Source organism: Podarcis tiliguerta, assembly GCF_965153285.1.
Source record: "Podarcis tiliguerta genome assembly, chromosome: 13".
Taxonomy (NCBI): domain Eukaryota; kingdom Metazoa; phylum Chordata; class Lepidosauria; order Squamata; family Lacertidae; genus Podarcis; species Podarcis tiliguerta.
Genome location: NC_139546.1, coordinates 34,391,477 through 34,405,036, shown reverse-complemented (window position 1 = coordinate 34,405,036; position 13,560 = coordinate 34,391,477). Strand labels below are relative to the sequence as shown.

General features: G+C 50.3%; 1 protein-coding gene across 4 annotated transcripts in view; it reads right to left on the bottom strand.

The window, feature by feature from the left end:
• Positions 1-1,762: 1,762 nt before the first annotated feature.
• PLEKHA4 (pleckstrin homology domain containing A4) overlaps positions 1,763-13,560 on the bottom strand; it is a 45,126-nt gene continuing 33,328 nt past the window's right edge. For all 4 annotated transcript variants that reach the window (XM_083411569.1, XM_083411570.1, XM_083411571.1 and 1 more), the window contains 9 exons: positions 12,322-12,420; positions 10,958-11,060; positions 10,743-10,825; positions 9,880-9,993; positions 9,643-9,775; positions 8,642-8,697; positions 7,117-7,278; positions 6,067-6,235; positions 1,763-5,501 (listed from right to left, as the gene is read on the bottom strand). In XM_083411569.1, the coding sequence (XP_083267695.1) occupies positions 4,936-5,501; positions 6,067-6,235; positions 7,117-7,278; positions 8,642-8,697; positions 9,643-9,775; positions 9,880-9,993; positions 10,743-10,825; positions 10,958-11,060; positions 12,322-12,420 (1,485 nt within the window). In that variant the 3' untranslated portion in view covers positions 1,763-4,935. The remainder of the gene's footprint in view (positions 5,502-6,066; positions 6,236-7,116; positions 7,279-8,641; positions 8,698-9,642; positions 9,776-9,879; positions 9,994-10,742; positions 10,826-10,957; positions 11,061-12,321; positions 12,421-13,560) is intronic.

Genomic DNA, 13,560 nt, shown 5'->3' with positions numbered 1-13,560 from the left:
CCTTGCTCCTGCGTTTCGTTCTCGTATTCGGTGCAGCCCGATCCTGCGCAAGCTTACTCAAACTCCTAAATAAGCGTGCATTTCCAGTGGGGGGGGGGGCGTTCAAGGTTGCAATCCTATGAACATAGTTAAGAGAGCTAGGACTGCAATGTACCAGGGTCTACACAAAAGTAAGCTCCATTGAATTCAGTGGGGCTTACTCCCAGGTAAGTGCAATTAGGGTTGCAAGTGCAAATGACTGCACTTTGGAGCAAGCAGGCGTAAAATCCAGGTTCACTGTCCACGGTTGTGATTCTAAACAATACTTTTTACTTCCAAGCAGTGCCGGATTTACTTATAATCTAACAATAATAAATCGCCGTATAGCATATATTCAACACAAAACACAGGACAATTTGTTGTTGACAAAGGACAGCTGGACATAAAAAGGGCCCCATTACCTTCAGTAGCTTAGGGCCTCATCAAACCTAAATCCAGCCCTGCTTCCAAGTAAACGTGGACAGGGTCAGGCGGCATCTTGTTTGGTAGAATATACAATAATGTATCTTTTTTTGCAGGTGTATTATTATGGATGTACAGAGCGTTAGTGGATTCATACTGGACCATCCATATATCAATCCATTTTTCTGTTTTTTACCTTTTCTCCTATTCTTTTTTAAATTATGGGATGCTTCACGGATTTGTGGTTTTTTTGGAAGCCGCCCTGAGTGGCTGGGGAAGGCCAGCCAGCAGATGGGCGGGGTACAAATAATAAATTATTATTATTATTATTATTATTATTATTATTATTATCCTTGCGCAGTGGCTCGGCTAATCTAGTGAGCATCTGTTTTCTTTTCCTCACCTTTTCTCCAAGGAGCTCAAGGTGGTGGTTTCCTGCTTGCCTATTTTATCCTCACAACAACCTTGTGAGGTGGGCAGGGACTGGCCCAAGGTCACCTGGTTGAGTTCCATGGCTGAAGCGGGAGGGGCACTCTTCTGCTACAGTACAGCAGAAGCAAGATCAAAAAAAAGGAAAAAAGATGACAAAAAGCAGGAGGCTTGCAGTACGGAAAATTACAGGATATCAGCAGGATATCAACTGGTTAAGTTTCGCAGGCGCAAATGGCCATTGAAGGAACAGTCATGCCTAACTGCCCCATTACATCCTGAGCACAGATCACAATTGTTTTGTGGTTGAAACACACCCTCTAATGGCCTGCTTCCTTCGCCCCTCTGACGCACCAAATGGCTGACCTGAACACGGCCTGGTATGCCAGGTTAAAGAGGTGCTTAACTCTACTGCTTGTTTTCAGTCGCAGGCCCAGGATTTTTAATAGAAAAGGAACACCCACAAGTTCCCTGCAGGACCCCCCTTTGGAGGTCTTTAAGCAGAGGCTTGACAACCATATGTCAGGAGTCCTCTGATGGTGTTTCCTGCTTGGCAGGGGGTTGGACTCGATGGCCCTTGTGGTCTCTTCCAACTCTATGATTCTATGACCCCCTCCTGCCCCTTAACAGATCAGTGTTGCCGGGATGTGCTCATTGGCCGTGCTGGCTGGTGCTGATGGGAGTTGTAGCTCTATTGCACCTGGAGGGCTGGCAGTTTCAATAATCCATAAAAAACTAAGCCCAGGGATGCTGGGAGTTGTAGTCCATCTGGAGGGCCACAGGTTCCCCGTCCCTGCCCTGCATCCATCACTTCTCTGCATTTACATTATCGCTCAAAGTAAATCTCAGCACGGTAGCCTTGGAATAAATATGTCAGGCAGACTCCGGGATATATATCGTGTTAATCTTTTATTGAGTATACGAACTGGAATCTTTCACACAAGGGGAGCAGGCAGCTGCTAGTGTTAAAATGCAAAGGGAGGTGGAAACTGCCTCCTTTGGGGGAGAAGCAAGTCTTCGTAGAGGGAATCCTCCCCCCCCCCACCAAAGCGCTGAGATGCAGCAGTTGCCTTGGCAGACGTGCAGGTGGGTGTTACCGCAGGGATCCCTCGTTCAAGCTGCATCGCTCCGGCATCCCTTGAGCTCCCCGGGGCAGGCCCAGGGTCGCGGCATTTTGCTTTCACAGTCCTGATTTTGGGTTTCCGGTTGTTAATTCACCATGCCGAAGTCTCCATCCAGGAACGTTAGGGGTTGCATTTCTTGGTGGGGTTACAAGCCTGGCAACAGAGCTGGTGTTGGGGCCAGGGCACCTTGGCAAAGCAGTGGACCTGCCCACCAGGGCTACGATTCACCCGTTAACCCACCGAGCAGCATCCTGCATTGGCAGGGCACCTTATATGGGCACCTCAGCAACTCAAATCCCCCGTCTCCCTTCCAAATTCTGCAGCAGCCAGTGTCCTCCCCACTGTTTCTCCTCTGATACAACCCCTCTTCTTCCCTTGCAGTTTCCCCTTCCCCCCCATCACCTTGCCCAATCCACTCTCCCTTTCCCTCTCTCTCTGACTCCCCAGCAAGCAATTTTGTTCCAGGATGTGCCCTTGCCTAGCTTGTGCAGCCCACACTGCCACACTTACCTAACCCTTGCCAAATCCTGGCTGCCCTGGCATAAAAGCCAGGGCCTTGTTTTAAGCAGGAATTTTTCAACCTTCATACGCCACCCCCTGCGTTGGCTTGGATAGGCATTCCACGGTGCCTCTCACATCACTGCCTTCGGCCAACCGCTCCCCTTCCACAAATACATGAGAAGTAGCCCGGCTGGATCAGGCCAGTGTCCCAGCCAGTTCAGCATCCCATTCTCACAGTGACCAACCGGAAGCCTGTGAGTGACACAGCGCTCCCCACTCCTGTGTTTTCCAGCCATTGGCATTCAGAAGCATCACTGTCTTTGAGTGTGGAGGCAAATCTTAGTCGTCATGGCTAGTAGCCATAAGATAGCTGTCTCCTCTATGAATCTGTCTGCTCCTCTTTTAAAGCTGTTCACGTTCTGCTTTCCCTTCTTTTCCCCTAATGTACACATTCCAACAACAGACACCTTCATTTCTCCCCACCCAGCATTGTACAATTCTAGGAACTTGAATCACCCAAAGGCAGAGGATGCATTCACTATTTGCGGAGCGGGGGAGATTGCTGGCATGTGCTTTTTCTTAAAAAAAGAAACCCTGGCCCAATATACAACCTAAGGGCCTGGGAGCAATAGAAAAGCCTCTTACAGGCAACCAGGGCAGAGGAAACCCTGAACACCTGCTGCTAAGGAGGGCCTGTGCAAATATAGCCTAATAAATGCTGGAAAACCCGGTTTTCCTAAACCCATGAACCTGCTGTGTTTTCTACTCGCCTTCAGGGAGAGCTGCTCTGCCTGCCTAGATGTTCACCTTGCCCTCTAAATTCGCTGGCCTTGCAAAAGGCAAAAGCACAGGCTTTTACAAAGCCCCTTCTCTGATCACCTGTGGCGATTACTAAACACCTCCAGGCAACTAGGAAAGGTAAACTGGAAGAAAAGAGTTGGTTGTCTTTCTTTCAAGATGACAATCCGTGTGCACTGATGAGGGCCACAGGCATTTGTGAACAAGAAAACTAAACCATCTTTGTAGGCCAGTAACTTCTGAAGTTCTTAAGCTGCAGAGCTGAATTTGCGTGGAGCAAGGCGCTCTAGCCGTATTGGGTGCCTCAGGGAATGGGCTTGGGTGGATGTGAATCTGTGGGAGCCATAGGAGCCAACTCCTAGGAGCCGTGGGGGCTCCAGCCCCAATAAAATATTTGAGGGGGCCCAGGCCCCAACAAAGTTGATTGGCATTCCCATTCAAATGGTGTGAGCATTGCATCATTTGACTGATTATGTGGGGTGGGGCTTACCTGGGCCCCCACAATATTTTATTCAAGTTGGCTCCCCTGATGGGAGCAAACAGGGTGTCAAGACAGGCATGAATGGATATGGCCGCCTGAGTGTGTGTTTCCTATCATAAACTAGCAGTTATGCATCTATAAGCGCAGATGCTTTATTTCTTTAGGAAAAAAATATTCCCCCGGCCTTCTCCCTGGGAAGGGCTAAATAAATACCTGCACCTGCCACATCCTAGAGCAGCGTTCTCCAACCTGATGCCCTCCAGCTGTTTTGGACTACAATTCCCATCTACCCCAACCAGAAGCATGCTCCTGGGGCAGATGGGAGCTATAGTCCAGAACAGCATTAAGGGAAGCATCTCTGCCACCAACTCATTGTAGAGACTGGGCGAGTAGCTTGACCTCAGGCACGGTCTCCTGAGGCAAACTGGGAACAACTGAGAATTCTGCCACTTTGCCTCAGGGATTTGAATTCAGGACCCCCATAACCCTGCTGTGCTTCCACAGCCATGCCAATGTATAAGTCCCCCACCACTCTCATCCTGCAAAGGTTGTTGGAGGAGAAGATGAGAGCAATGAACCCCGTCGAAGATACTCTCCTAAACTTGTGTGTGCAAGTCAGCGTGATAGCGATGGAATGGTGCATCTTGCCAGACTCGTGTCCTTGTGCGCAAAGACACGTGTAACATGTTCATATATGTGTGAGTGCATGCGCTTTGAGCGGGGGGGGGGGGCGGTGTTGCGGTTCTGATCCCTGGGATTTATAACAAGTTTTTTTTATGATGCTATCTAGGGTTGGAGAGTTACAAAAAAAGGAGTGGAAGACTTGCAAGGGCCGTAGCTTAGTGGTATAGCATCTGCTTTCTATGCAGAAGTTTCCATGTTCAATCCTCGTCATTTCCAGATAGGGCTGGCAAAGACTCCCTGCCCAAAATGCAGGAGAGCTGCTGCCAATCACTGTAGACAGTACTGAGCTAGATGGACCAATGGCATGACTTGTTATAAGGCAGCTTCTCATATTCCTATGGAAACTGTCGCTCTGAGCCTGCCAACTCTATGGGACTGAACTTATTCTTCTGCCCTGTCCCTGTTAGAGAAAGATGGAATCACGCAGCAGGGCTTCCTCACCCCCCCCCCTCAATCCTGGTCCTCCACCCTCTGGAGCTAAAAGCTGGATTTTACCAGGGTGACCCTGACAGGCTGCGCTGTCTCGCCAAGGCAGGCCACCACATGGCGGGACTGGCTCTCGCTCCTCCACTTCAGGCACCTACCATTGGCTGCACCCTGCCCGCCCACGAGGCTTTGCTCAGATGCCCAATTGGCTGTTCTGGAGATAGACAGGTGCTGGCTGGTTGGCTGAGGCAAAGGCGCCGCCCAGGGAGGACCACTGACCAGGGGCAGCTCTTCATTGGCTGGTTCCAGCAGGTGCGACTCCAACTGCAGAGTCTTGGGCTTTAAATGGCCCGCCTCCTTGGGAAGAGGAGGCGGCGGCCAATCGGATGCTTCTGAAGCACCCGGCACTCGATTGGTTGCGTGGGGTGCCCCCTGATTCGCCGTTCTGGAGTTATCGTGGCAGCTTGAGTTCCGAGCACCTGTTTGGTCATGCTCAGATAGCAGAGGTCCACGGAGCTCTGGCTCTCTGGAGGGGCTGTCACCGGGGAGGCCATGATGGTTCAGGCTTTCATGGGACACAGGGATATCGTCTAGGGAGGAGTGAGAGCTGGTCCTTCCTGGGGAGAAAGACGACATTAAGAATTCCCATCAACCACATGGACATTTGAATTCTGTACACAGCAAACAGGAGCTATTGGCATATACCGTATTTTTTGCTCTATAAGACTCACTTTTCCCCTCCCAAAAAGTAAGGGGAAATGTGTGTACATCTTATGGTGCAAATACAGGCTGCGCAGGTATCCCAGAAGCCAGAACAGCAAGAGGGATCGCTGCGCAGCGATCCCTCTTGCTGTTCTGGCTTCTGCGATTCAGAATATTATTTTTTCTTGTTTTCCTCCTCCAAAAACTAGGTGCGTCTTATAGAGCAAAAAATACGGTACATTATGGAGTGGGCTGCTTGGCATTTACTGCTATTGTTGTGTTCCAGTAGAAGGCAGGGCAGGGACACCATCAGGCCCAGCAGCAGCTGGAAGATGGGGGGTTTTTTTTGGGGGGGGGAGGTTGAGAATTGAGAAAGAAAGAATAGAAATGTTTCAGACAAATAGATTTGAGTCCCACCCCCTGACTACCTGCCCCTCCTGCCCCACAGACCCCAAAAGCCCCCGCTGCCTCTCCTAGTACCTGCGATGCGCTTCCCCCGCTGCTGCGAAGCCTCTGTCGCCAGGGCGTAGGAGAGCTGGATTACTCGCTGTCGCTCCCACTCAGGGGTCGGGGGGCATCGAGGAGGCTTGAGTCCCCCAGTTTGCACGCCCTCCTTGGGTGATGGCTCAGGGGGGGTATTGGGGAGGGGCTGAAGGAGAGATTAAATCACGGGGAAGGGGAACGGGGCATGAACAAGGCTGTTCTGGCCCCACCGGCCCCCTTAGGTCAGAGCACTTCCCCTCGTTCACCAACCCAAATTGGAACTTAAGCACACCGCGAAAATAATAACCATCCCTGTGGTTTTAATTAAAGATGTGGATGACTCTTCTAAAACACACACACACACACACAATCCCATTTTGCTGCATAAAATAGGAGGAGTCCCTGATTTCAGCCTTTCTTTGGCCAGAGTCATGGCATCTCACACCACTGCCGGAGGAGCTCCAGCCCTTCCAAGCCCCCCCCCCCTCTCTCAGGACCCAGGAGTCCTAGCTTTCCTATTCCACGCTCCAGCTGCAACGAGATTTCCCTCTCCCTCTTACAGAACTCAAAGGTATACAGTGGTACCTCGGGTTACATACGCTTCAGGTTACAGACTCCGCTATCCCGGAAATAGTACCTCGGGTTAAGAACTTTGCTTCAGGATGAGAACAGAAATCGTGCTCCGGTGGCACGGCAGCAGCAGGAGGCCCCATGTGGTGCTTCAGGTTAAGAACAGTTTCAAGTTAAGAACGGACCTCCAGAACGAATTAAGTACTTAACCAGAGGTACCACTGTATCTGTTTCCCAGCCACATTACCCACCTGTTCCCTGTCAGGAAAACGATGAACCCAGCCCCTCAAGCACTTCCCACTGGGTGCAGCTCCCCCCCCCCCGGCACCTGCCCTTCTGCCCATACCGCCACCCCTTGTCCCGAGACATCCAGGGTCAAGGGCATGGGGCCTCCCTGTAGGAGATGGCTGAGACCTCGCCTCTTGGCCCCTCCCCGCTGAGCACAGGGTGCCCCCCTCCAAAAGGCTTCTCACCCACCCGGCCGGACCCGCGCTTGAGAGAGTCTCGCCGGTGGCCCAGAGCGTTTGGCTGGGCAGCCTCCGATTTCCTTTTGGCCTCCTGGTTCCGCTGCATCCGGTCCAGCTGCTCCTGGGCACTCATGCGAGGCCGGCGAGAGGCGACCGCTTCTGTGGGGACGACCTAGACATGACGCAAGATCAGGGGTTAGGAGGTGCCGCCGACCAGTGGCCCCCTCGTTCATGATACCTGACCTCATTCATGACCCTGAGATTCATGACCCCTGAATCTAGCAGTGATCCGGAGTCGGAGGCAGCAGCAGGGGCACCGGGCGGGAGCTGAGTCAGGATCAGGCCCCCGAGCAGACTGCTGGACTCACAAGGCCTCAGCCTGCTCCCAACCTTTGTTGGAGCAAGCTGCTCACTGGGAGCTCTCTGTGGTCTGGCAGCCTTGCTGCTTTCTGAGTGGGATACTGCATCAGACCAGAACACAACGCCGGTCTCCGGGTCCCTCCCTTTGCCACAAATGGGATTTTGTTTTCAACAACTGCTTATATGCTACTGCCAGTGTTCAGCCATGCTGGCATTCTCTCGCAGCATCCCGCCATCCTTCTCAGACTCTGAAGTGTACGTGGTACACCCCAAGAGTCCTAGAGGCCTCCCTTCTTATCTATTCTCAGGAGCGAGCTGGCAGTGTATCACCCCGTTGAAGTTGGAATTAACTATTTATTAGCAAGAACAAGATCTGCACAGTCTTGCCTGAGTCTCAGGCCTAATGATTGTAGCAGCCCCTCCTGAGAGTAAAAGTCCCCACCTCATCACAGCCATTAGTTCCTTCCTCTCCAGGGCTTTTCCCAAGCAATCAGAGACGGCGCCGGCATGAAGCCAACCTCTCTTCCTCCCTCTTAATGCCTCTCCTGGTTCTGGGAGACCAGGGAGGAGGGGAAATTTTTTTTGCAGCAGGAGGAGGAGACACCCTGGCTTCTACAACAGCAGGATTCCTCTCCTGCTTCAGCATCCGATTCTGAACTTCTCTCCACCTCTTCTTCCCAGGCTTCTCCCTCTGCCCACTCATCATCATCACCCCACTGCTAACCCCCTGGCTCTGAGCCTTCTTCCCTTGGTGGTTCCTGCCTGTTGAAATAGGTAAGAGTCAGGCCCGGGGTATTGCTTGGGGGCCCGGATCAGACCCACCCACCTGCAAGATGTCGATTAGCCACTCCAGTTTCAACAGGAGCCGTGAAGCTTAAATTGTGTTTTGTTTGCAATGCAAACCACTACAAACCTTTTAGGGAAAGCAGAGCATAAACATATTAATAAGTAATAAAACAAAACCTGCCTTTCCCCTGTCGTGCACTAGAACAGGGATAGCCAACACAGTGCCCTCCAGAGGTGCTTGCACTCCAACTTCCATCAAGTCCAGACAGCCTAGCCCAGCCAATGGACAGGGATGATGGGAGTTGTAGTCCAACAAGATCTGGAGGGGCACCACACCCCTGCAATGCATAGATTTTCTGCTGCCATGATTCTGAGGGTCCTCCGCGTACCTTGATTATGCTGTGCTCAGTGTCTTCACAGAGTTTGCTGATGTGGCTCCCGTGATCTGCAAAGGAGGAGGGAGACAGAGCAGTCATTCGGAGGGTGCAGAACCCAAGTTTTCTGCTTCTCTTTCCTAGTTCCCACCTCTGTCCTGGCAGGGATAGGCCCTCAACTCAACTCAAAAGGCAGCTCTTATGCACCACACTCTGTGGCAACATCAGGGCAGGTTAAGCCACCAATGGTGAGCACTAATGGCGGAATCCTTGCTTGACCAATGGGAAAGCAGTACTCTGAAAGTGGGTGGGGAAAGGGAATGGTGGGTAATTCAAAAGGGAAGTAAGAGTTCATAGAATTATAGAATCGGGAGACTTGGAAAGTCATCTAGTCCAATCTCACCTGAAGCACCCAAAGTTTCACAACTAAAGCTGTGAAAAGAATGAAGGGATCCATCTTTCTCGCTAATCAGAAGTGCCCAAAACACACCCTGGGTTAAGAAGCAAATGTCAACTACCCAAGTCAACCCACACTGAAACTTGAGACCTGAGAAGGCACCCTGTATGTGTGCAGGGCCAGATTTAGGTTTGATGAGGCCCTAAGCTACTGAAGGTAATGGTGCCCTTTATATGTCCAGCTGTCCTTTGTCAACAACAAATTGTTGCTGTTTTTTGAGTTGAATATATGCCATGTGGTAATTTATGGACCCAATAGGTATCTAAAGCTTGTTGCCATGCAACCAGTCCATGCAGAATGTAGGCACCCTATTTTAGACATCAGCAAACCAGTGATACTTTAGGGAGCAGCCAACAGCCCATTACTTACATCATAGGAGCCTAAACAACACAAAACACTGTTGCTGTATGTAGGTTTTATTTTTTTTTATCTTATATTTTGGAAATGTCCATCCATCTTTTTTCTTTAAATTTGTTGAGGGCCCCCAAGAGAGAGGGGCCCTAAGCTATAACTTGTTTAGCTTATACGTAAATCCATGTTCCTCCCGCATCTCACTTACCTGGACCAACCACATCCTTTGCCCTCACTTTCTCGGACTCTGCGGGCTCCCCGGAGGAATTGTATCGAGGTCGCCTGGTGGCATCCGACTGCCGTGATGAGCCCTGTTGCCCTCTGCAGGAAGCAGGTGGACTCTGCTGGCAAAGAACACAACATCAGCGAACCTCAGCCGCTGCCAAGAGAAAGTGGGCGAGGCTGCAAGGAGGGAACTGGGGATGCTGTTGGAGCAGAAACTTACAGGTGGATTCCCTGCCCGAGGGCTGTCTAGCTGGCCCACTGTGGCTGGCAAGTGGCTGGTGGTGGATTCGTGGAAGGACAGGGTGGATTTGGGAGGAGGAGACAGTTCAAACTCCTTCGGGCGCCCATAGAAAAAGAGTGAACATTATTAGTGATGCATCCTCAGTCTGCCTGTGTGTGTTATAGATAGACAGCTGTCAGGCGGGTACTTTCACTATTCCCTTTTCAGCACCTGCTAAAAACAGTCTTGTTTAGACAAGCCTACCCAGATTGCTGATGCAAGTTTAAGTCCGTTTTTAGTCTACGTCTGTTTTAACTTATGAAAGTTTTAAATTGTTGTTGTCAGTTGCTTTTCCTATTTTTGTAAACTGTTTGAGCTTGTCTTCGCAATGAAGCTGTGTACATGAAATAAATATTACAGTGGTACCTCTGGTTGTGAACGGGATTCGTTCCGGAGTCCTATTCACAACCTGAAAAGGAGTCTGCACACATGCGGGTGGTGATTCGCCGCTTCTGCGCATGCACGTGACGTCATTTTGCACATCTGCGCATGCACAAATGGCAAAACCTGGAAGTAACCCTTTCCGGTACTTCCAGGACGCAACCTGAAAACGCTCAACCTGAAGCAAACGTAACATGAGGTATGACTGTTTTTATCTAGCCATAAAGTAAGTACATAAACACACACACACACACACAGTTTAATGCCCAAATGGGCTTCTAAGTAGCTTACCAAAACCAGGGGCACCAATATTGAAATACAAAAACACCCACAATTAAAACACAGAACCCCTAACTTCAAAGAGCCAAAGGTCTCGATGGTGACGCCACTGTACCATTTGAACCCAGAGACCAACCCCATACCTCCATTCCTGCACAAAGCTGCTGGGATGTGTGGCTTGGCCCCAGATGAGAATCCAGGGTTGGGGTGGTAGCTGGAGACACACCTGCAATGGAGAGGTTCAGATGTTACAAACAAAGACTCATAAGGGGCAACACCTGCTAAATATCCCCTCTCCCTCCCTCCCTCCTCCTGGGCTGCCGGCTCCCAGCTCCTAGGACAGTATTGCGTTCAGCACCTGATCTTCTGCTTTCTAGGGCGTGGTGGTTGGCTGGGCTGGATCTCAGTCCTGCCAGGATGTCGTGGATCCTCCACAAATCTTGCTGGGCAGCTACTTGGTCCTAAGGAGGAAAGGATCAGACAGGTGGAGGCAACAGGAATCAGTGCGGAAAGATAGGAAGATGCTTTGAACCAAGGCAGGCCATCAACCTGCATAGCTCAGGATTGTTGACACCAGGGCAGGGGGGGGGCGGGATTTGGGGCAAGACTTTTCCATTCCCAGCTCAGCAATGCAGGTCTGGTAAGGGGCCTGGCCTGGGGAAGAGTCACAGATAGAGAGAGGTTTGGCCTGAAGCTCCCTCTCTCTCCTTTACTTCAAGGGTTCAGGTAGGGGTTTTTCTTAGTCCTACCTGGAGATGCCAGGGGCAGAACCTGGGCCTTTGTGCATGCAGAACAGATGCTCTGCTGCAGAGCTGTGGGCCTGGGGTACCATGTCTCCACCACCTCCTAACACACACTACCTCCTCCAGATCAGAGCCATGAGCTCAATCTAGCAGTGATTCCACAATCTCAACCCTGCCATTTATTTCTGAGGAAGACCATTTTGGGGTTGGATTATTTCACCAACTACTGAGCAGGTCGCAGTTACGAAGCACGGACTCAATGCCTTTTATCATTTTTTAAAATTTTTGAATAAGTTTTTAGCCTGTGTGGCAGTGGCAGACATAGACATCAATCCCAGAAAATACAGGGCCAGGATGAAGACTGAGGTGGATTTCCACAGGTCAGAAGAGGAGGACCTTAATATTTGGTGGACAGCTCATCTTCCTACCTACCCAGCAGAAAAAAGGAAATACCGTATTTTTTGCTCTATAAGACTTTTTCCCTCCTAAAAAGTAAGGGAAAATGTGTGTGCGTCTTATGGAGCGAATGCAGGCTGCGCAGCTATCCCAGAAGCCAGAACAGCAAGAGGGATTGCTGCTTTCGCTGCGCAGCGATCCCACTTGCTGTTCTGGCTTCTGATATTCAGAATATTTTTTTTCTTGTTTTCCTCCTCCAAAAACTAGGTGCGTCTTGTGGTCTGGTGCGTCTTATAGAGCGAAAAATACATGTAAATTTGATAGGCAGATTTTATACATATACATATACATATACATATATATATATACATATATATATATATATATATATATATATATATATATGCACGGTTGACAAAATTGTCTTTATTTGCACAAAGTCCTCAGATTACAAAACCTGAATTCTCAGAGTACAGAATTTGGAGTTTTGTCACTTTTTTGCAGCAACTATGCACAGCCCCGAATGCTTGCAAAGTACCACAAAAAAGTGGTAGGGAGAGGTTTGGAAATGGGGAGCACATACCTGGGGGTGCCCCACAGTCCGGATATGCTCCAAGGAGCCCTTCACCACCTGCAGGTCATTTTCCAAGGCGGCATAATCCTCCCACGCTCGTTCACTGTCCTGAGTTGGGGAAGAACAAAGACTCAGCGGCTTATCTAGATCCCTTACAAAGTGCTGATTCACTGCAGATAAGGCCTGGTAAAGCCCTGCTGCAGAATGTGGTCATAGAATCCTGGGTGGGCTATACCGCTTCAGGTGAAGATGCTATTTTTAATGCCTCCTGCCTAATATTTTATGAAAACACACACACACACACACACACACACACACACACACACACACGAGATCTGCAACAAAATGTTGCAGTATGGAGTGCTCCCATCCATTCCCACCCACCGTTCTGTGTGCAACTGCCCCCTAACAATAACAATAGTCACTCAGCAGTCAGTGGCCACTGGGCATTCTCAGTCCTTGTTGGGTTATCTTGAGGGTGCCCCCAATATGCATTTATGTTTCCCCCCCCCTCCCAAAGTTTTTTTGTACTTCTGTAAACTTGGGGGTCTCTGTAAGCCTGCTGCTTCTTCTCCACAGAAGTCCTGGCCCTCTAAGTACCGGGCATGCACCTTTGAACACTGGTCAAATAGAAAGGAAAAGCAGGCAGTGGGAGGGTGTTGCCTGAGTGTTGGGCTGAGGGGCTTGAAAGAAAAAAGTTAGCATCAAAGGCAGGAGTCCCTGCTCTACACGGGGTCAAAAAAAAATGCGGAAAAAAGTCTTAAAAAGTCCAACCAGTCTGTATGCAAGGCAATTGGGGTATGAGACTTCCTCATGCGACCAGGTTCTCAATTTGGCTTCGAAGGAGGTGAGAGGGGGCAATTTGCTGCAACTTGGAGGAATTTTGACGGGGAACCGAAAGGAGCCTCTGCCTCATCTCTGATCTGTAGTATTAACCGAGAACTGGGACACGGGTGGCGCTGAGGGTTAAACCACAGGGCCTAGGGCTTGCTGATCAGAAGGTTGGCGGTTCGAATCTCCGCAACAGGGTAAGCTCCCATTGCTTGGTCCCTGCTCCTGCCAACCTAGCAGTTTGAAAGCACGTCAAAGTGCAAGTAGATAAATAGGTACCGCTCCAGCGGGAAGGTAAACACGTTTCCGTGCGCTGCTCTGGTTTGCCAGAAGCAGCTTAGTCATGCTGGCCACAGGACCCGGAAGCTGTCTGCGGACAAACGCTGGCTCCCTCGGCCTATAGAGCGAGATGTGCGC